The sequence below is a fragment of the Cyprinodon tularosa genome, unplaced genomic scaffold (genome assembly GCF_016077235.1).
Source record: "Cyprinodon tularosa strain WSP-4 unplaced genomic scaffold, ASM1607723v1 ctg66, whole genome shotgun sequence".
In the NCBI taxonomy this organism is placed as follows: domain Eukaryota; kingdom Metazoa; phylum Chordata; class Actinopteri; order Cyprinodontiformes; family Cyprinodontidae; genus Cyprinodon; species Cyprinodon tularosa.
The window spans coordinates 6,148,157-6,170,887 of NW_024039407.1; the positions used below are offsets into that span (position 1 = coordinate 6,148,157).

Below are 22,731 nucleotides of genomic sequence, written 5' to 3' on the forward strand. Positions count from 1 at the left end.
TGTTAAACTCTAATGAATCGAAATGAATGTGTTAAAGCCCTCGCACTAACTCGAAGTAATATTGCATGTTTACATCGTTTTAATTTTGTGAAGTGTTCCAGCCAGAGTGCCGATTTGAATCTGATAATCTGTGGAAGGAGCTGAGCCTCAATTCCAACTTTTGTTAAAAAACAAACCTGTATTTCTGTTTTTTGTGATCTCACCTCAACCTTCCCCTAATGCAGGGGTGGGCAATTCCAGTTCCTGGGGGCGGTATGCTGAAACTTTTAGATGTAACTTTGGTTTAACACACCAGAATCAAGTAATTGGATAATTCAGAGGACTGGAGGAACTGACTGCGTACCAAGGAGGTAACTCAGCCATTTCATTCATGTTTGTTGGACCAAAGATGGATCTTAAAGTTGCAGGATACCGGCCCCCAGGAACTGGACTTGCCCACCCCTGCCCTAACGGGTAGGACGATCACATTGCAGTATTATGGTTCAAGTAAGGATGTATTGCTGTGCGGAAAAAGAGAGCTGCTGAGCCCACAGCCAAACCAAAATAAACATGGCAGCTCAGGAACCGTATACCTAGCTGCTGCTTTCACATCTGTTTAATAAGAATTCATGATTTCAGCGAGAAAGCATAAGTTGTTCTGGTTACTCATGACATCTGCTAGTATTTTATTTGATAATGTGATTGGCTTTAGTAGACGGGCAGTAGGTGTTACTTCACCCAGCCAGGTCTGAAGGCTTTGCCGGTTCTGCCTCCTTTCCCCAAAAGGATTCAATGTGAGCAGTCCCAGATTATCAGAATCAGAGATACTCTAATAATCCATGAGGGAAATTACTTATTAATGTTTAGAACCAAACCCTAGTGTGATACATTATCAATCTGGCTTTCCAGTTTATAGGGTGATGCAAGGAGGCTTTACAGACCCCTAAGCTTGAACTGCAAAAAATTCTAAATAAGGCAGTTTTTCTTAAATTAAGTGCATTCTTTCTTGAATTGAGTAAGCAGGTGAGACACGTTGCCAATGGAACAAGACAATTTACATTTAAAACAAGAAAAAACTATTACATTGTCTTATTTCAAGTGCAGGTTATCTAAATATTTTATTTTAAGAGCAAAAATACTCATTCCATTGGCAGATCATCATGTTTACCTGCTCAATTTAACGGGAAATAAGGGGAAATTTTAGAAATTTAGACTTATTTCTAGATCGTTTTTGCAGTGTGGACTTCATCCTCCAAAAACAAATTGTCAGAAGTTGAGTCCATGCAGTCCTTCAAAGGGTTCGAGCGCCATGATGCTAAATACATTATTTTAAGTTTAGCTATAGGTCTAACAATTTAAGTGCTGAGGAATTTCAGACCCTCTTTTCAGTCTGCCTTCTTTTCTGACATCAACAAATGACCAGAGGATGGTTTACCTCTGAAAGGACTGGCACACCATCCTCCCAGGAGACTGCTACATGCCAACACCTCAAAGCTTTTGGCATTTTAAATGTCCTGGAGTCCCACTGGTTACTCGCTTGTGTGTACATTCTTTTAACTCATATTTATCCCTTCAAAGGATGAGCATTTCTTCCTCAAGTTGCCAAAAAAGGGTTTATTTTAACAGTTTTGCTCCTGTGGAGTTAGAAAGTATTGATGTGGATCCCTGCCACTGCCACTGGCTCATTCTGGTAGAGGCACACACAGAGATGATCTGCTGGGGCAAAACTGCCAAAATCTCTATTTAGATTTCTACTCCGAGCATGAGGCACATTAGACAATGAGAGAAACTTATTACTCTCGCCCAATGACTCAGTTAACATCAGGCTACTGTCACTAAAGAGTGAAGAGGGCTGAGTCAGAATTATTACATGAGAACATCTGATTCTAAATAAAGCAGTGAGATATGGTCTGTTTTTGGCTTTTAGAATTAAAGTTAAAAGTTCAATCTTGGTCTCATTAGACCAGAGAGTCTTCTTTCTTATAGTCTGGGAGTCCTTCATTAACCTGACTCCACCAGATGGATTTGCTTCACATATCCATCTGGAAACCTTCCGTTGAAGTAATTTTGGGAAGGGGCGAAAATACTGGTTAGCTGATTGGCCTATGTTGGTGATAGACGGGCCAAATAAACCAATCAGATCAACGAAGCATATGACGTACTAACAGAGCGACAACGAAAACACAAAACTTATTTTCCTCTGAGAAAAGCCTCCAAAGCAGTGTTTTGCTCTTCTTTCAGTGAAGAAATACTCTGTAATTCCGATAAAACTAGCTCGATAGCCACGCTAACGCTAGTTTCATTGGCTGAAGCCGGCATGTTCTTTAGACTGAACTGTCGCGCTTCTCGTTGCGTCACACCTCAACCCGCCTCAAAGCCAACGCTGATTGGATGTCCGTTTGGTGAACGGCTCCAAATTTTCTTTAACGGAGAGTCTCCAGACTGATCTGGGAGTGAAACTTTGAAAGCTCGCGAGATCAGGATGGTCTCACCAGGCTAGTCCATGTGTTTTTTTGGCAAATTCTACGCAGGCTTTTATACATCTTGCTCTGATGAGTGGCTTCCATCGGTCACTCTGCCATATAGCCCAGACTGGTGGAGGGCTGCAGTGAGAGTTGACTCTGTAAACCTTCTCCAATCTTCCTGCTGCATCTCTGGAGCTCAGTCAGGGCTATCGTTGGGTTTTTCTTTACCTCTCACACCAAGGCTCCAACAATTGCTCAGTTTGGCTGGACGGCCAGGTCTAGGAACAGTTCTGCTTGTCCCAAACTTCTTCAATTTAGGGATTATGGAGGCCACCGTGTCCTGAAGGGCTGGTTATCCTCCCGCAGCAGTGTGTCCCAGTGAGCTTGTCAGATATTTTTGATTTATGTCCAATATTGAAGCGTGGTCTGCGCTGTGTTATTCCACGCCACAACACAAGAGGGAGAGTAACGAACTAGCTGTGGGTCGCGATGCAGCCGAGGCGGTGAGGAAGTGGGGGCAAGTTTGTGCGACAACAGAGGGACATGAGTGTGAAAAAGAGCGGGGATCCAGATGTTTGAGATCAGACTGTTTTTCAGTGTAGTCCTGTTTCTCTGACGGCAGGTTGTGCTCTCTTCATCCTCTGACATGGGAGCTGGCTCGGAGCTCGTCTGCCTGGCTGTGTGTTACCTGGATGGCCCGCCTTTTACAGCTGCTTTTTGTATCTCTGCTTCTGTCTCTTTGAAATCCAGTCGGCCTCAGCAGATGTCTGTGTTTCTTTCTGTTAAAAGGGAGTTTTTCCTCTCCACTGTCGCTACAAGCGTGCTTAGTGTGAGGGATTACCTTCGAGTCAATGAGTCGATGCAATCAACTGATTTTCCTTTGATGAAAAACTTTGAATTAATTTGACTGTAGGATCTGGTTGAATTGTAAAGTGCCTTGAGATGACATGTGTTGTGAATTGGTGCTATAGAAATAAACTGAATTGAATTGAATGAGGGATGAACCAGTCAAAAAGCGTCAATCTCAGTCAGGAAACTACCCGGCTGCAGACAGTGGAATAACAGGAAGGTGTTTCTTAGCTGACGCTGCTGTGATAGCAACTCTGTTTTAGCTCCACTTAGAAGATTTCACCTTCACTGCTTCACATCCAGAGTCCTGTCATGGCAAATCACCATTGATTGCTCAAAATATAAACAACCACTAATGGAGGATTGGCTTAAATTTGTTGTGAAAGCTGTTGATCTTTTTCTCCATTCCTCAGAACTTAAGCTTGTTCTTCATTTACAGGACGTTTAAAACCTCCCTAATTTCTAGTTGTTTCTCAATTTTCTCATAGATTGTCTTTTTCCCACACTTAAAACTCCTCCCTCCTTTGCTCTCTTTGTTTTCCTTAATTTGAAGAACTTTCTTGCGGCATCCAGGTTCATTGTTCCTGACAGATCAGTGCGAAGTCTGAACCTTTTTAAGGAGAGTATCTAGGATTTCAATATCCTTTATATTCACTTTAACAATTAAAGAACAGGTGCTAAATTACTCATTTAATTATGGCCTCCCCCAATTAATGCAGATGGCTTTCAATACTCCCCCTTAGGGGTCCGATTCTTTTTTTTTTTTGTGATCTAGCTAATTGCGGAGGATTTAATCACGGCTCATCTTGGATTAACCTGAATGACAAAAGAGCAGAGAGTCGTAGACTGAGGGTTTATGGTTAAACCACAGACTGTGACATCATCTGACAATTTTTAGACGGTGAATATTCCTGTAAAATCCCAGCAGAATCCAAAGTGATGACTGTATATAAATATTGCAATTTGGTATGTAAACACTTTTATGGATGATATTACAAGACGTGTTATGGTGGATCTGATAATCAGATTAATAGTCTAATCAGAAGAAAAAAAAATTTAATCCAAATAGTTCAGCCTAATCACAGTTATCTGATCTGACTTAGTCTGAAGTCATTTAAATGAGATTTGGAAAGGTGGGTTAAATCTTTTCGTATTCCTGTTGTTTTTTCTGCTGTTGATTCAAAAATATTCCTGTTTTTCTTTTATCCTTTTTGAAGGAGCTCTTTATATTGTATATATTTGTAGATTTGCATCACGGAGCAGCACTGGAGATATTACAAATAAAATCGGTTCAGCAATAGGGCTCCAAAGCCCATAAGAGCACTACAAAAAAATCAAAATCTTGATAAGTCATTTTTTCTTAAAATATGTGCATTTGTTCTTAAATTGAGGAGGTAAAAGAGACATTTTGCCAATGGAACAAGACAATTTGCATTTAAAATAAGAAAAAACAATTGAATTGTCTTATTTCAAGTAAATGTTATCTAATTATCTTATCTTAAGAGTAAAAATACTCATTCCATTGGCAAGCTATCTCATTTACCTACTCAAATTAAGGGTAAATACACTTAATTTAAGACCTTTTTTACTTTTTTTAGATTGTTTTTCCAGTGTAAGAGCACTACAAAAAATCTAAATCTTGATAAGTCGTTTTTTCTTAAAATATGTGCATTTGTTCTTGAATTAAGGGGATAAAAGAGACATTCTGCCAATGGAACAAGAAAATTTAGATTTAAAATAAGAAAACACAATTGCATTGTTTATTTTAAAGTGACTATTATCTAATTATCTTATTTTAAGAGTAAAAATACTGATTCCATTGGCAAACTATTTCATTTGCCTACTCAAATCAAGGGTAAATACACTTAATTTAAGAAATTTTTAATTATTTCTAGATCGTTTTTCCAGTGAGGTGAGCTTTTATTAACTATATTTTCACAGAAGTGATAAAAGTGATGTGAAACGGACTTTTTATTTGTTAACCATTCTGATCATTACGACTACTTTGTTTTGCCGTGTTGCTCTTATATACCTCTGTTTCATTGGTAACCAGTCTATTCAGGGCAATACAGATGGGGTCAGATAAATTTAGATTGATTAATTTTCCATTACAGCAGAGTAGTATCTCAGTGTGTGTATGGGGGGGGGGTCTTTAATAGCAAGGCGGCCCTACAGTCTGACGTGAGGTGGTTTGCAAAGACACCACAACAACAACAACCGCCTTCGTTTATGGCATCTGCCAGACTCGGATTTAAAGAGGAGCGCCAAGGGAGGCTGTGGGCGGCTAGATGAAGCAACCTGGATATGTGCGTGAGAGAGAAACTATGCCTTATGAAGTGGAAAGATTCAGGCTACAGCATATATTAAGTTAAGCTAAAACCACTGACTGCTGTAATAGTTATTATTTACATAAAAAGTCCACCTTAAAATGATTTAATGGTTGAAGATATTAAAATACACTGGAAAAAAATCAAAATCTAGATAAGCCATTTTTTCTCTAAATAAGTGCATTTGTTCTTGAATTGATGAGGTAAAACAGACATTATGCCAATGGAATAAGACAATTTACCTTTATAATAAGAAAACAAAATCGCATTGTCTTATTTCAAGTGCATTTTATCTAAATATCTTATTTTAAGAGTAAAAACACTCATTCCATTGGCAGATCATCTAATTCAAATATTCAAATTAAGGGTAAATACACTTAATTTAAGAATTTTTTTACTTATTTCTAGATCACTTTTCCAGTGTAAATTGTGATCAATGACCCAGCTCCTTAACCAATCAACAGACTGTCCTTCCTGACATTTTTGTACAACTTTCTGATATATATTTACGACTCTTTAGGTTTTATTTTTGTTTCAAAAAATTAACTAGCAACAAATCTAGCAACCTTTTTCTATGTTCACTGCAAAAACGATCTAGAAATACTATATCAAGTGTATTAAACCCTAATTTGAGAAGGTAAATAAGATGATTTGTCAACAGAATGAGTATTTTTACTCTTAGTAGTTAGTAAGATAACTAGATAATATGCACAAATAAGACAAGGCAATTGTTTTTATTTATTTAAAATGTAAATTGTCTTGTTCCATTGGCAAAGTGTCTCACTTACCTCCTCAATCCAAGAACAAATTGACTTATTTTAAGAAGAAATTACTTATTTAGATTTCTATTTTTTACAGTGTTGTATCTTTGGTGACTAAATGGCACTAATAGCTCTAAGTTTAGCATCTTCAGCGAGCAGTGAGGGCTGCTGGAAGCTCCTCCAAAGCACTGACAGGTGTTCCGTTAGATGAGCCGATACCCATAGTTGATACTAGGCATGCACGGTATAATCGGCCCCCTATCAGTATCGGCCTGTATCGGCCTTAAAACTTAATATCCGAAATCGGCCACCCCGCCGATATTTAACCCGATATTTGATCAGCTTCTGAGTTTCTAAAGTCTAAAAAAAAAAAAAAAAAAATACTACTTCTTCTTCTTCCTCAAAAACTTCTTTTTTACAGACTTAAAAACTTCTAAAGACGAGGGAAAAAATATTGATACATTAGAATATCACAATGTCTTCATATGCTGATATATTGCCATTTAAAAACACCATATCAATCTCTTTTACTAATGAAATATTGCTATATGTCATCAGTATGCTACGAAATCCCCCGAAAATTCACGAAATTTTGCCATATTTTTATATGTTGATATATTGACGCGGTATCGATCTATTTTACTAATGAAATCTCACAAGAATTTGCAAAATATCACGAGAGTTTGTAACAGAACGATGAAATTTTACGAGATTTTCAAAGTAAAATAGATCGATACCGCGTTTTTAAAAATCAATTTGATATCAGCATATGAAAATATATTTGAGTTTATTATTTTTCAAAGTGTCAGAAATGGATAACAAAACTGCTATTTTCAATGACTACTTATTTTTGTCCAGCTTTATCATCGGTATCGATACATGAGTTTTAAAATATCAGCATATCGGATATCGGCCAAAATCCCAATATTGTGCATCCCTAGTTGATACCCATTTATCCCTTTAGTTTATCACTTTAGTTGTGTACAAAACCAGAATTAAACTATCTCAAAGGGCCTGTATCCCTTATGTCATGTACAAAAAAATATTTAATTACTTACTGTTTTTTTTAAGCTTATGGCAATCTCAACATAAATATTTTTTTTTGTACATGACTATAGGGATACACGCCAGTTAAGGTAGTCTAAAGTCTATTTTCGTAGAAAACTAAAGGGATAAATGCAAATCTGACGTTTTGCGCATGCATATTGACTATAGGTATGCTGGTCTGATGGGGTATGCTGATCTGACAGAACACCGGCAGTCAGACTGCAGGTACGGTCACAGAAAGAAGAGCTCCTCCACTTTTTTTCCCCATAGAACATGAACCACACATGCACTGATTTCTCCTATCAACCTTAAGTGAGATGTAAATATAATATTTAACATCTTTAACTGTTGCACTACACTAAATCACGTCCTGCATTTCACTTGTAGACAACTTCCTTCCTTGCCTTCCACTGTCGAGCCCCTTTAAATTGAATAGAATTACATTATTTAACATAATGTAGTTTTTGTTAAGGTAAAATACTATTGAATATTAAGAATAATTTATTTTTTTAGAATTTCCTCTGAGATTATTAAAGTATGTCTGATTCTGATTATTTGTAAACATATTTATATTCTAATCACTTTCTATCATTCCGGTCTTGGTATCAAAGCATTACCATACATGTGAATGAGGTGATTACATCATCTGTCGACTTTTAGGACTATCAGTAGAAACTTTTCTTGCTGAAGAGCTGAAACAATTAGAACCACAAACAAGCACTAAACAGACTTTAACGTCTCATCATCATCATTCCTTAAATGTCACATAGATAAAAAGGATTTCAGCTCTCTCCTGCGAAACAGCCAAAAATATTTTTGATAAACAATTGTATGTTTTATACCCAATTCCAAAATTTCCAATAAAAGCTGCTTCTCTCTAGTTTGGAGTTTGATCATTTAGTCTGAATGAAGAGCCTGTAAGCAGACTAGGGCTGAGTATCATCTGATTCATTTCACTTGTGACCGTTTGGAAGAATTTTGATTTCATAGGAGGTTTGTTCAGCTAAATACTTGGTAGAGAGAGACATTTTCTAACTTAGTGGGTGTTATCCCCTTTATTTAACATGCCAGCCTTTATAGCAGATTAGGAAATGGCGTGATGAGGTTTTAACGAGAAATAAACATGCAGTGGTGAACTACTGCATATTAGTTTGTGTGAAATAGGTGAATCTACCTAAAGTCCATGTGTTTATCTACAGTTATTTCCTTTTTCCTTTTCAGCTCTAACCTCTTACCCCCGACCTTTCAACTTTAGGACTTCTGGATTCACTCGGCCATCTTTGCATGGATATAATCAAACTGATATTTTTATTTTTTGGTGTATTTAATTTGGACACACAGCCTTTGGAAATCTCCACCACCTCCCTAAACAGTTTAAACAGTTCAACTAAAGCATATCTTCTTTAGTCCAACTGTTTTTAATATTATTTTATGTTTCTGCATTTTATTTTATTTTTTTTCCTACTTGCTTTGATTCTGTTTTATCTTCCTGTATTTTAATCATGTAAAGCACTTTGCATTGTCTTTGTACTGAATTGTGCTATACAAATAAATTTGCCTTGCCTTGCCTTGCCTAAAAGATAAAAGGTAAGTATTTTTTTTGCACTAAATCCATAGAACATCCCTTTAAAAGGTAATTAAATGACAGATTCCAAAATAAAACGGACATTTTTAGCATTGTAGTGTCAGATATTCTTTAGTCAAGAGACATGAGCTCAGACATTAGAGGAAAGTACAGAGTCACAGTTTGATGAAGCTGTTTGGAAGTAGGTGAACATTAGACATTAAGGAGGAGGGGGAAAAAAAAATCAGTTTCTGTTGCGTGTTGCATGAGTCAGCCGCGTTCTGTGTGAGCCTGTGAGGTTTGAGTAGGGAGGCGGGGTCCATTATTTCTGTTTGCTTCTGAGGGTTTCTCATCAGTAGATCGCTGTGGTAAACAGAGTGAGCCTCTTTCTAGCAAAACGTCTGCGTTCTCACCCAGAAGACTGGGATTATTTAAGGAGGCTGAGAGTCAGAAAGTAAAGATTAGGTTTGATTGAACCTGGGACTAAGAGAACTTCCCCACCTGCTGCCTGTTGGGATCCTGGAAACATTGATTTGCACTGAAAGTCTGAGAAATCTCCATTCCTGGGACTCTTTTCTATGGCAAGTATTGGAGCTTAATAGATTAAAGTATTTTCTATGAGTCCAAGTTTAATCATTAATATAATGGTGATATTTTAATTAATTTTCTTTTTAACGGTCAAACATTTAGGGAATTGTTCAACATTTAATTCTTTTTCTCAGGGAAAAATGACTTATTTAATTAAGTGAGTAATTCATTATCATAATATTCAGCTTTTATGGTTTTTTTAAGTCTGGCTCTCCAAATGCAGCAAACTTCTACATCTGTGCAGGCTGGCACGTTTTTCCCTTTTTGCATCTGAATGTTTCACATCTGCTTCTTATATCAACAGACCAGTGTGGCACCCGCCACCTCCTCTTCTTCTCTCTTTTCATAATTCTTTGTCCAAATTGGTTTCCAAATAATGAGTTTGCAGCTAATACCGGGAACTGATAGAGTCCAAATCGGCTGCGGTTGAAAGGTCTCATTTGACTTGAATTACCCTCTTCTGTTTCTTTCACTTCCTCCTTTTTTGGGACTGCTTTCCTGCCTATCCCTCGTTCTTCTCCTGCCCTGAAGCTACGGGTAAGACGGCAGGTTGCGTCACCGTCCAGCCCAGCGTTGCCTCAAACAGCCTTAGGTACATTTGACGCTGGGAGAGAAAGAAAGAAAGCAGGTTTCAGAGCTGTGCTCATCGCTCTAAAACAGACTGGATCTGGATTTAACATGTTTGGATCTTCATATTGAAAAAAATGTTTATTGTATGTATTGTTGGCTTTTTCAGGAGAGATTATGGCAGGGATTTATTTATTTTAGACTTTTAAAATCTATTAGGAAACCAGATTTCAGATTTGGGTCAAGATTTTACTGGAAAAAGAGATTTTGGATTTTTTAACGTTGTTAAAGGAATTGTGAAAGATGCTGGGGAGGCAATATTTTTCTTTGGCAAACTTCGCTGCGTGTTGAAACATACCTTTCCCATTGGAATGCATGGTTACGTTACGTAAAGGGTCAGCGTACCTGTTCTCTGTACTGTTCTTTTCTGTAATAGAGACATATAACGGGTTACTGGGGAGCAAATCTTTATACTTCACTCCAGCGGGGAAAAAACAGAAGTTTGCAGTGATTTGGAGCATCTGGTATACATTGGAGATTAGTAAGATAGCCTGCTAGAATGTGTTGGATAAATGAAGTCAGCTGCAGGTGCTGCTTTCACCATTCTCTAGGCAGCGGAGGAAGGAGAAGTTATGCCAGTATGGAGGGAATTTTGTTCCATTATTCTTGCAAACAATGACTACATTTTGTATCCAGATATTATTTATTTTTAAAAGATTCATAAAATAATTTTTATAACTTTATTTTTCCAAAATCTCTTTTGAAAGACTTTATATTTTCCCTTTTTAAAATCTAAATTTCTTTTTTTTTTTTTATTGAGTTTTATGAATTAAGTTCTTTCCAAATTTTGCTTTACTGATCACATCTTTCTCACTTCTGGGGGCGGGTCTTCCTCGGGAGATAGCAGGAACAAAACGCATTTCTATTGGTCTGCATGGATGTTGAAAAAACAACGTTTTACTGGTCGATTTGCGGTCAAGAGGATTGTAATGGTATCGAAGTGAAGACTATCTGTGAAAATTTTTAAAAAATTTACCAAAAGAAAAAAGTAAAATTTAAGATTTTTTTGAAAAAAAAAAAATTAAGACTATTTGAATAAATAGAAATATGGAAATATTACATTTTTGAAAAGCTCTTTGGTGAAACTTTGCTGCCTCTCTGGAGTTTTCTTACGATTGCCCCATATTTAGCTTTATTAATCAACTCTACCAAGCTTCCCTCCCCCCTGCAGAAGAAAAGCATGATGCTACTAGCATCGTGTTTCATCCCAGGGATCGTCTGTTCAGACAAATTCTACAAGCAAAATCTAATTCCTAACCTTTGTCATATCTTTATATCTTTATTTTTTTTACCCTTTTTGTCGCATCTGCTTGAGGCTAATGCTGGAAAATAAAGAAAAATTGGCAAATATTTTCCTCTGAAGATGAGCAATGATAGATGAGACATAAACCCAGAGAATTTACAGACGTGATTGATGTAGAGCGCTGAATGAGCTGTGGAGCAACAGTTTTCAGATTTCCATTTGTAAAACAGAAAGATTAACTTCTTTTAACCAAAAAGGAGGCTCCGTTTGCCTGTTACGACTTTATTGCTTCAGACGAATTGTGATCGAGGCAGAGAATGAGAGGACAAAGGGGGTGTGATGAAAAGCTTAATGCTCGACTACATGCTGAATGAACCTTGGCCAGTTTGTAAGGAACAATTCCTTATTTGTTCAAAAACAATATGGTTCATCGAAAAGGAAAAATATCAGAAAGCAGATTCATGATTGATTTTGAATTTTTAGATAATATGACCCAAATATTTCCATAAAGATTGACCAATATAACTTTTTTAAAAGACTAATACTGATATAATATTGATATTTTTGACAAATATTACAGAAAGTAATACATTTAAATTATAAAATGCATAATTTAAATATTTAGAGATACATTTAAAATGAATTGAATGTCATTTTAGAATATAAATGTATTTAAAAATGAAGAAAATTACTTCATTCTGTATTTGTCAATAAATATAGATGAAATGTATTTTTAGGGGATCTCCAGTCTATCGCTGTTATTTTTTTGGGTCACAGGCTGAAAAGTTTGGGAACCCCTGGTCTAACCAGTCGCTGATATTTTCTGCCAATATTTTTTTCATTCTACATTTTATAAAAAAAAAAAACTTGTATTGATCCAAAAATTTTAAATGTTTTGGGATTTTTTCTCATCAAGTTGCGGTTGATTTTAGTAGGCTAGAAGGATCTCCTGTAGTGGTCTGTCTTTCAAAGGTTCTGGAGATGCCTCTGACTAAAGACACTCTCTTGTTTTTTTAATTGTCTAATGTGGTAGGATATTGACTGCCGTCTATAATGTTCTTCATTTTATGAAGGGTTCTTCTTTGTGAAGTCATCTTTAGAGGAGATCCTAGAACAGAAATGGCCTTCTTTATCAGCTTGCTAAAGCTGATGTTGCTTTTTATTCATTTGAACAGAAATGCAAAAAAAATACATACAATTAAATCGTAAAATGGGGGATTAAATAATTAAAAATGCATACAAATGTTGAATGAAATAATTAAATATCACTTCGAAAAGTATTTATTTACTTCTATTCCTATGTGTGAATAAAAATAGTGTAGTAACTATGTGTATTTTTATGGTATTCCCAGTCTATTGCATTATTTTCTGGGTCACAGGCTGAAAGGTTTGGGAGCCCATAGATTAGGGCCTCCATGGTTGAAGGACTTTACTGTTCCTGCTGTGTGGAAAAGTGAGTTCACTACCTGATCTGTCCCGGGAGCACGATCCCTCCTGCGCATGCGCGAACAGATATACATCCGGGTGTCCATAAATAATGTAATTATGGTACTAAAAATAACTTATTTCTACCCTTAACTTACTAAAGAATGCTAATACACATCTTTAAAAAAATGTTTTACGACTTTTGTGAGAGAATTTTGATGCTTTTTACGTTTTCTTTGTTAAACTGCTTCTCTTACGTCATCAGGCATGCTTAGAGTAGTCCGACAAAACATGATTAAACCAAGTTTATGCAATTCCGTTTATTTCTATAGTGCCAAATTCACAACACATGTCATCTCAAGGCACTTTACGGTTCAACCAGATCATCCAGTCAAATTGATTCAAAGTTTTCTATCTAAGGAAAACCAGTTGATTGCATTGACTCAAATACAATCTCTCACACTAAGCATGCTTGTAGCGACAGTGGAGAGGAGAAACTCCCTTTTAACAGGAAGAAACCTCCAGCAGAACCAGGCTCAGTGTGAGCGGCCATCTGCTGAGGCCGACTGGGGTTCAAGGAGACGGCAACAGAGATACAAAAAGCAGCTGTAAAAGGCGGCCCCGTCCAGGAAACACACAGCCAGGCAGACGAGTTCCAAGCCAGCTCCCATGTCAGAGGATGAAGAGAGCACATCCAGTTAGTCACGGTCAGAGAAACAGGACTACACTGGAAAACAGACTGATCTCCAACATCTATAAACAAGGGTGTTGATGGAAGCAGCACAGCTGATGCTTCTCTCCAGGATGGAGTCACAGCCAAACAGTTTTTTATCTGCATTTTAGTAGTTTGTTTCTTTAGATTACGCAATATATACTATAATGTTAACACGAAAGCAAAACATAAAACTCAAAAAGACTAGACCAAAAGTAGCATAATATTCCATCGTTGGTGCAGATCAGGCAGAGATGACTGATAAAACAAGATTTTTTTAGGCATTAACTTTTTTGGGAGGGAAAAAAATCATTCAGTTATTTTTAATTAAATAAAATCGAGTGCGACCCGGATGGTGCAGAACGGATCGTGCTTCCGGGACGGATCGGGTAGTTGCGTGTTAACTTCTACTAGCATGCATGGATCTGTGTGCTAGCTGCAACTTGCTCTTCCCTTCTGTGTGGTTGCAAACCCACTTTTAACGTGTTATTGCCACCTAGAGGCAGAGATGGGTAGCAACTAGTTATATTTACTCACTTAAATTTACTTGGGTAAATTTAATAAAAAAAAAAAAACTTTGTTATTTCTACTCTTGAGTAAATGTTCTGGTTGCTTTACACACCATGAGTAACTTGAGGAGTTCAGAGCTCATGTGAAAATACAGTGAACTGTAGATATTGTAGTTTCAATGTTTTTTTTGGGTTATATATAACCCACTGTTAGGATCAGTTTGGAAAAAATTATGTAAAAGTGCTTTTTCTAGTGCTAATTTTCCTTTATAATGTTGCTTTATTACTAAGAAATACCAGAACTTCTCAAATATTGAGCCAACAATTACTCACTATTTGAGCAGCTATTTTACCAAGTAATGTTCTTTTACTTTTAATTAATCATCTTCTTCTAATATATCATTTCTATTTCTACTTGACTAACAGAAATGTTAAATTAGTGCTACTCTAACTTACATTGTCGGGTGCTCTACCCACCTCTGTCTACAGGAATGCAGTCAGAAAGTCAGCGTCTTGATTTTGATAAATGTAATCGGACCAAAATCAAGCGCCTTCGCAATTTGAAAATAGGCTTTTGTTCGGTTGTTTGTGTTGCTAATTAGCATCCTTCCACTGATGCTGCCATGCATGGAGGCCGTGAATGAAAAGCTTTGTGGCGAGCGCACCCTTCTTGGCTTTTCTGTTTTAAACAATGAGCCGACATAAAAAAAAAATAAAAACACAAGCAACTTTTACTCCAAAATTCTTCCTGCAGCTTTTAATTGAAGACCAAAGAAAACACACTTATTTTAACAAGAAAAGCCACATTTCTAGGTGTTTAATTAATCTTTTTGATTTGTTTATGAATCCTTCTTTTTGTTTAAACCAAGATTTGTATAAAATTTATCATTTTGTCATTTTTTTTTATCATGTTGATGAAGGAATTGGCCTAAATAATCGGCCTGAAAACATCGTCTAAGCACAGATCAGGTGCACTGATCTCAAATCAATCAGTCGATCGGCTCTTTATAAAGCTATAAAAACCTCTCAATCATTTTTAAATGGGGTGTCAGGATAAAGGGCTGCAGAAGGCAAAACTCATAGTAAAAAAATGTTAGCAACTTTTCTCATCACAGTAATATAATCCCACTACAGCACATTATATGTTGAAGTTGTGTAACAAAAGCTCCAAAATCGAGTTCCAGTACTTCTGCATCCACCGTTTCACAACATTATGAATGTCCTGTTAAAACGAATTGACCCATTTCTTCCAGATGGCTGAGTGTAATCTGGGAAATACCAACCCTCTTGAAATGTGTGTCACTGTGCAGAGGAGGATGATGATGTTATGAAATATTGTTTACAGTTACTGTAATCTGTCTGCTGTCCAAATCCTATAAAAGTGTAGATGAGTCAGGCAGTCTGACCCGAACACTTTAAGTGAGTCAGAAACGTGGGGTCTGTTGGACATTTTTGGAGTTTGTTTCGCGCTCTAAAAAAAATCCCAGAAAGGTCAGCTGGTTAAGCAAACTTGGCCGGAGAGATTCCCGGCTGTAAACATCCAGCAGAGTTTACAGTCAGATCTGCTTCCGTTACCTGGATCGCTTAAAGCATCTTTTATCTACACGGTCCCTGGTTTCCCTCATGGCTTTTGGTTTTATCTCCAGTGTTTTTGATAAGCTTGTTGAACTGCTGATTGACCGGTCAATAAACCTCATACCTTAACAGCTGTTTTCCAGCGTCAATTTGGCATCGGTTTCCAGGCTCAGAAACATAACATGAGGCTGTGATGAAAGCAGTTCTCCATATGAGAAATGCAAATATCTAATCAGTTTTTATCAGATTTTTAGTAAAAGCTGCACGTCAGCCGAGAATTAATGCAGAGAAGCATCACATCTTGGTTTGGAAATTTCCAGCCAAATCTACACATGTATATTAAATCAACATATTTTAGTCCTTGTCTTTAAGTCCATCTGATCAAGTCTTAAAATCTTAGATTTAGCCTAAAAGTTTTTTTTTTTTTATCTTGTTTTTAGATTGATTTGCTTCCCGATCAGATTTTGTCAAGACCGTAACCATGGTATTCATTCATGAAACAAGAAATCTTAGGATGTAAAAAACACTTACAGCTAGGGATGCACGATATAATCGGCCCCCTATCGGTATTGGCCTGTATCGGCCTTAAAACTGAATATCGGACATCGGCCACCACACCGATATTTAACCCGATATTTGATCAGCTTCTGAGTTTCTAAAGTCTAAAAAAAAAAAAAAAAAAAAATACTTCTTCTTCTTCCTCAAAAACCTCTTTTTTACAGACTTAAAAACTTCTAAAGACGAGGGAAAAAATATTGATACATTAAAATATCCCAATATCTTCATATGCTGATATATTGCCATTTAAAAACACCATATCAATCTCTTTTACTAATGAAATATTGCTATATGTCATCGTTATGCTACGAAATCCCCCGAAAATTCACGAAATTTTCCCATATTTTTATATGTTGATATATTGACGCGGTATCGATCTATTTTACTAACAAAATCTCACAAGAATTTGCAAAATATCACGAGTTTGTAACAGAACGATAAAATTTCACGAGATTTTGAAAGTAAAATAGATCCATACCGCGTTTTTAAAAATCAATTTGATATCAGCATATGAAAATATATTTGAGTATATTATTTTTCAAAGTGTCAGAAATGGATAATAAACCTGCTATTTTCAATGAGTACTTATTTTTGTCCAGCTTTAACATCGATATCGGTTATCGGCTACATGAGTTTTAAAATATCGGCATATCGGATATCGGCCAAAATCCCAATATCGTGCATCCCTACTTACAGCACTGATGGGACTAATGCGCGTATTTCGCTTAATTCTGTGACATTTTTGCTAAAATATTAATAAAAAAACGTTTTGAGGTTTTTGTGAAGTGTATTTGTCCCATACATTCACTACACCTAAATAATGAAATTAATTCTAGCTAAGCCTTTAAATGAACTGATTTCAAGTACATTTGCCTTGTTTTTAAGCCTGTTGTAGGCTTGTTTTGAGCAGTAATTGGTTGGACTAATAAATGAGAATAAATTGCTTAAAATAAGAGAAAAATTTTTTTTTTGGATGCTTACTACTTGGATATTATGTTCTTGTTTTAAGAAATCTTACCAAGTCTCATTTGCTTGCTGCACTGGCAGATTATTTTGCTCAAAATAAGCAATTATTCACTTAAAACACTATATTTTTTTCTTATTTTTTAGAAGGCATTTTTTGTTGTGTAGAGCTAAGATTATAACTGACATGGTTAGATGGAGACTTTATGCAGGGAACCTGTTTTTTTCATTTTGCCTGGGATCTTAGAATAATCATCCCATGTTTTCAAAATTCTGGACTTTAAATGAAGATACCTTCAATAAGCTTTTGTTAAAAAAAAAGGGGACAGATGTTTGATTTTAATATGCATATCCATCTCTCTATCTATCTATCTATCTATCTATCTATCTAGCTAGCTAGCTAGCTATCTTATAGCAATCCTGTATTCATTTTATTGTTGCTTTACAAACAAATACAAAATCGGTTTATCCTGATAATGCACCACTAACTGTGCTTTGATATAAAGCCTCTGTTGTAGTAACCTTATCTCATTCTGAACTACTGAACAAATGCAGCCCTTTCTCTGTGGGAATGGGTAAGAAAAACTTTTTTTTTAACTTTAAACTGATGCCACAATTTCTGACAGCTCCCATAAAACAAATTCAACTAACACAATTTTTGTTTCATAATATTTAGGCCTATACATTTAGTTTGGGGTTTTCATGATACATGGAGGCATAATTCACTTTGTCATTCTTCAAAATTGGGCAAAACAGGAGAACAGCTTTTATGACAGGCAGGTTTCTGATAAGATAAAGGATTTTTCCGGTCCGATCCGTTGCTGAATTTACAAACTTCTCCATGACATCTCTTCTTCTGTGTTATGCGAACAGATATCGGATCGATTTGGACCATTTTGTGACAGTGCAGTACTTCCACTGGCCTTCAGGGGAGCTAAACCAGAAGGTTACAGATCTAGCGCCCCTAGTGGCAGAAGGTTGCACTGTAAAAGAGAGTTCCTATATCTACAATAATTATAATATCTGTAACTGTGACAGTCAGTCCTTAGTGGAGAAACAATAGATCCTAACAGCACATGTGGTTCACAGGATTTATCTTCCTTTCAGAGAAATTTCTTTTATAAAGTAGATTTTATCTCAAAGCTTTTCACACACCATCCAGAGGCGCTGAATAATATCATGGCGCTTCATCAGAATACAGTTGACTGAAATGAAGCATGAGAAAAAGGGATATTTTTTTTATGAATAAGAAGCCTTTAGGAAGCGTAGCTCCATAAAACAAATTCAACTAACACAATTTTTGTTTCATAATATTTAGGCCTATACATTTAGTTTGGGGTTTTCATGATACATGGAGGCATAATTCACTTTGTCATTCTTCAAAATTGGGCAAAACAGGAGAACAGCTTTTATGACAGGCAGGTTTCTGATAAGATAAAGGATTTTTCCGGTCCGATCCGTTGCTGAATTTACAAACTTCTCCATGACATCTCTTCTTCTGTGTTATGCGAACAGATATCGGATCGATTTGGACCATTTTGTGACAGTGCAGTACTTCCACTGGCCTTCAGGGGAGCTAAACCAGAAGGTTACAGATCTAGCGCCCCTAGTGGCAGAAGGTTGCACTGTAAAAGAGAGTTCCTATATCTACAATAATTATAATATCTGTAACTGTGACAGTCAGTCCTTAGTGGAGAAACAATAGATCCTAACAGCACATGTGGTTCACAGGATTTATCTTCCTTTCAGAGAAATTTCTTTTATAAAGTAGATTTTATCTCAAAGCTTTTCACACACCATCCAGAGGCGCTGAATAATATCATGGCGCTTCATCAGAATACAGTTGACTGAAATGAAGCATGAGAAAAAGGGATATTTTTTTTATGAATAAGAAGCCTTTAGGAAGCGTAGCTCGTCATTGAATAAATGCAAATGAGGACTTTGCTCATATTCCCTTTCAGACTCGAGCCTTTGGTGAATGCTGCTGCACAATCAGTCCAAACCTGCCTTTCCAACATTAGGATACTTAAAATCACCACTTTGATGTTGACACAAACTTTTCATTCTTCCTTTGTTGAGCTGGGTCCTGATCTAACCTGGTGCCTTATATGTTTAGTTTTTTTATATCGACAGTAAATATACTATTATTTTTATGCTCTTTAGGTCAGTCAGCTACTTTTTCATGTGTTAATTTTTTATATCCCTATTTAAAACAAGACAAGCCATTAATCATGATTAATTCAGGTTATTTACATCAAGCCTCCTTACTGATGGTGCTCAGTCCTTTTTGAGGCTAAATAGAATTTCAGCGCTGTGAATAATGAGCAGACTCAAACAGATGTGGCGCCATCTGCTGGCAGCATAGCAGAGCTATCCGAAAGCCAGATGGCAACAGTTGAAGCAGCTACTTAATACGGCCCAACCTGCAAAGCCTGACATAAAAGCAGCAGCTCTGTGGCTTTGAAAACAAGTTGATTATAATTGAACTGATCCACAGCGACTCTTAGTTCTAGTGAATCCTCCCCAGATCCCACCTGTTAAAACATTAAGGAAAAAGAAAATTTTTGTTCAGACTCGAGGTGAGAAATATTTCAAATAAATAATTAAATCCAAAACCTGTGAATTAACCCCCCATTAGATAGATCAACCTTGTGTAGCATCATGTACTTACAGTGACTAAGAATAGGATTGCTATCACTAGTGTCAGTACTAATAAGGATGTTTACTCAGACATCCATCATATAGATTTCAACACATTGGGGAAAAAAATTTGCAATTCCAGTATTTCAAATGCATAATAAAACTCAAGCAGGAACATGAGTCTTTTGCACACATGTTAATCTGGCTCACAAGCAGCATCACAAGCGTTTGCCCACTGGAGGCATTTAACCTAAACTAATGTTGCAGCATCAAGGTTAACATAAGCTATTGTCCACGTCCCGCACTGCCAGCCCACATCGGACCGGATGATGAGCTTCAGAGCCAACGTAGTTGGTTCATGTCGGAAAAGTAAACGGCTCGCTGGTAAAGTGGGTTACAACATGGATTGTTTGTCTTGGTAACTCAGTTTTTCCTGAAATATTATTTTCCCTTTATTTAAGGACGCAAGAACATTTGCAGATTCAATGATTTGATTGATTAAAATACAAAAAGGAATCTTATTTCAAGTGCATAATTTCTGTAACCTGACTCCGTCAGATGGATTTGCTCGGCATTTCCATCTGGAAACCTTCCGTTGAAGTAATTTTGGGAAGGGGCGAAAATACTGGTTGGCTGATTGGCCTAGGTTGGTGATAGACGAGCCAAATAAACCAATCAGATCAACGAAGCATATGACGTACTAACAGCCAGGCTACTCTTGCCGAAACCAGTCGGGAGAAGAGCAAAAACATATTTTCCTCTGAGAAAAGCCTCCAGAGCAGTGTTTTGCTCTTCTTTCAGTGATGAAATACTCTGTAATTCCGATAAAACTTGCTCGATAGCCACGCTAACGCTAGTTTCATCGGCTGAAGCCGCCATGTTCTTTAGACTGAACTGTGGCACTTCTCGTTGCGTCACACCTCAACCCGCCTCAAAGCCAACGCTGATTGGACGCTCGTTTGGTGAACGGCTCCAAATTTTCTTTAACGGAGAGTCTCCAGACTGATTAGCGAGTGAAACCTTGAAAGCTCGCGAGACCAGGATGGTCTCACGAGGCTAGAATTTCTGTTATTTTAAAAGCAGAAATACTCATTCACTTCACAGATCATTATATTTACCTATTTAAATTAAAGGCAATGCACTTTATTTTAGAACATTTTCTTATTTTTAGATCAGATTTGGCAGTAATTTCAACAGATTCATATTTTCTATTGATAATTTTCATAAGATTCACTCAGCTGTGTTTGGTTAGATCATGATTTTCCTTTTTTTGTGTTCTTTTGTTCTCTCATCCAAAATGAAGCCAAAAATTTTTTAAAAAGCCCCGAAGCCCCTTGTAAATTTAGTCCAAACCGCTACTATTTTTATACATTTTTTACCATGTTCATTGGAGCGCATTGCGCTTTAATGGATTTTTATTTACCTTTCATATTTCCAGCAAAGTAGTTTTAAAAGAAGTTGCACAGAAAAATGAAAAAAAGAAGCTAAATTATCATTTTCAACTAGTCTGATGGATGAATGACCCAAACAATGGATTAAAAATGATGATTCAGTAATTTAACACTGCAAAAAATGGAAATCTAATTAAGCAATTTTTACTTAAAATAAATGCATTTTTTCTCCAATTCAGTGCGAAAGTGAGACACTTTGCCAATGGAACAAGACTATTTACATTTAAAATAAGAAAAAACAATTGCATTGTCTTATTTCAAGTTCATATTATCTAAATTTCTTATTTTAAGAGTAAAGATACTAATTTCTTTGGCTAATCATCATATTTACCCCCTCGAATTAAGGGTAAATACACTAAATTTAAGAAATGTTTACTTAATTCTAGATCATTTTTGCAGTGAAGAGCAAAAATGTTATTTTAAAACTTTTGAAAATGTTGCTAATTTTTATTTACATATAGTTTTCAGTTAAAATAAATTTTAGAGCCTGTAATTAACTCGAGTAAGAATCTTTTTTTAATCGACTACGAACGGCTTTAATGTGAAAACAGGGGATATCTGACCTGTATAAAAGGTCAACCAGGAGCAGGTCGTTAAGTGATTCTAGGTCGTCCATCATTTGTTCTGTTTGTTGAATTATTACTCCTAGGAAACTTTACCACTTTGTCTTCATGGTGGTGCCTCAGAAATGCACCCCACCCCCTCCCCTTCCCACACACCCTTCTGCAGGAGGTTTGAACCACAACAAGTGCCTCTGTGTGAGTAAAGCCATATACTGTAGAGCACCGAGGGTCCGGGAGAGGGGCTTAATCCAGAACAGACCTGCAGACGGGAAATGGCAGTGCAGTTGCATAAGGTCTGTAGTAAAAAATAAAAAAAGCAGAGGGCTTTGCCTCCTTTCCTCCTCGGCCAGAGGATGCATAGCAGCAGAAGAAAGCAGAGGAGCGGACTATTCAACAGATGCATTGTTTATTTATTGAAAAAATAAATCGGACATGTTCCAGGCGTGCCCCCACTTTGATGTCCTGCAGCCTTCCTCTTCGCCGTTTTCTATCCCACCTACTGGGCCACAGCTAATGGCAGCTCTTCATAATGTTTAGGAAAGTGGGCTCGCTCCAGCGTACATGGGGGGGAGGCCCTGCGGGGGTCGTGTGCTCTGCTCCCACGAGGACAATAAAAAATAGTTCTTTGGAAAAAGTGACTTGAAGCACACTCCTCTAGCAAGCATTCCCCTCCTCTCTCTTTCTGTTTTCTTCTTTTTCCTCGGGTGATCCATCACGTTTAATACGGAAGCTGTGTTGTATATTTAGCTTGAAATTAAGGTCCTGAAGGGAAAGTTGCATTTTGGAAGCTTGATTGTAAAGACAGGCAGCAGGCTTCTGTGCTGGAGTCATTCAGCAATATTGTCTTTTGAAAGATGTTGTTTTCTAAAATCATTTGACTGATCT

General features: G+C 36.8%; 1 protein-coding gene across 3 annotated transcripts in view; it reads left to right on the forward strand.

Moving 5' to 3' along the window:
- Positions 1-22,731, forward strand: part of plekhg5b (pleckstrin homology domain containing, family G (with RhoGef domain) member 5b) — a 162,927-nt gene that overhangs the window by 70,717 nt on the left and 69,479 nt on the right. Inside the window, exon 1 of one of the 3 annotated variants that reach the window (XM_038309254.1) lies at positions 9,346-9,573. The exons of the other annotated variants lie outside the window; for them this stretch is intronic. Coding sequence (XP_038165182.1) covers positions 9,571-9,573 — 3 coding nt within the window. The 5' untranslated portion in view covers positions 9,346-9,570. Of the gene's footprint in view, positions 1-9,345; positions 9,574-22,731 lie in introns of those variants that run through there. 3 annotated transcript variants of the gene reach the window in all.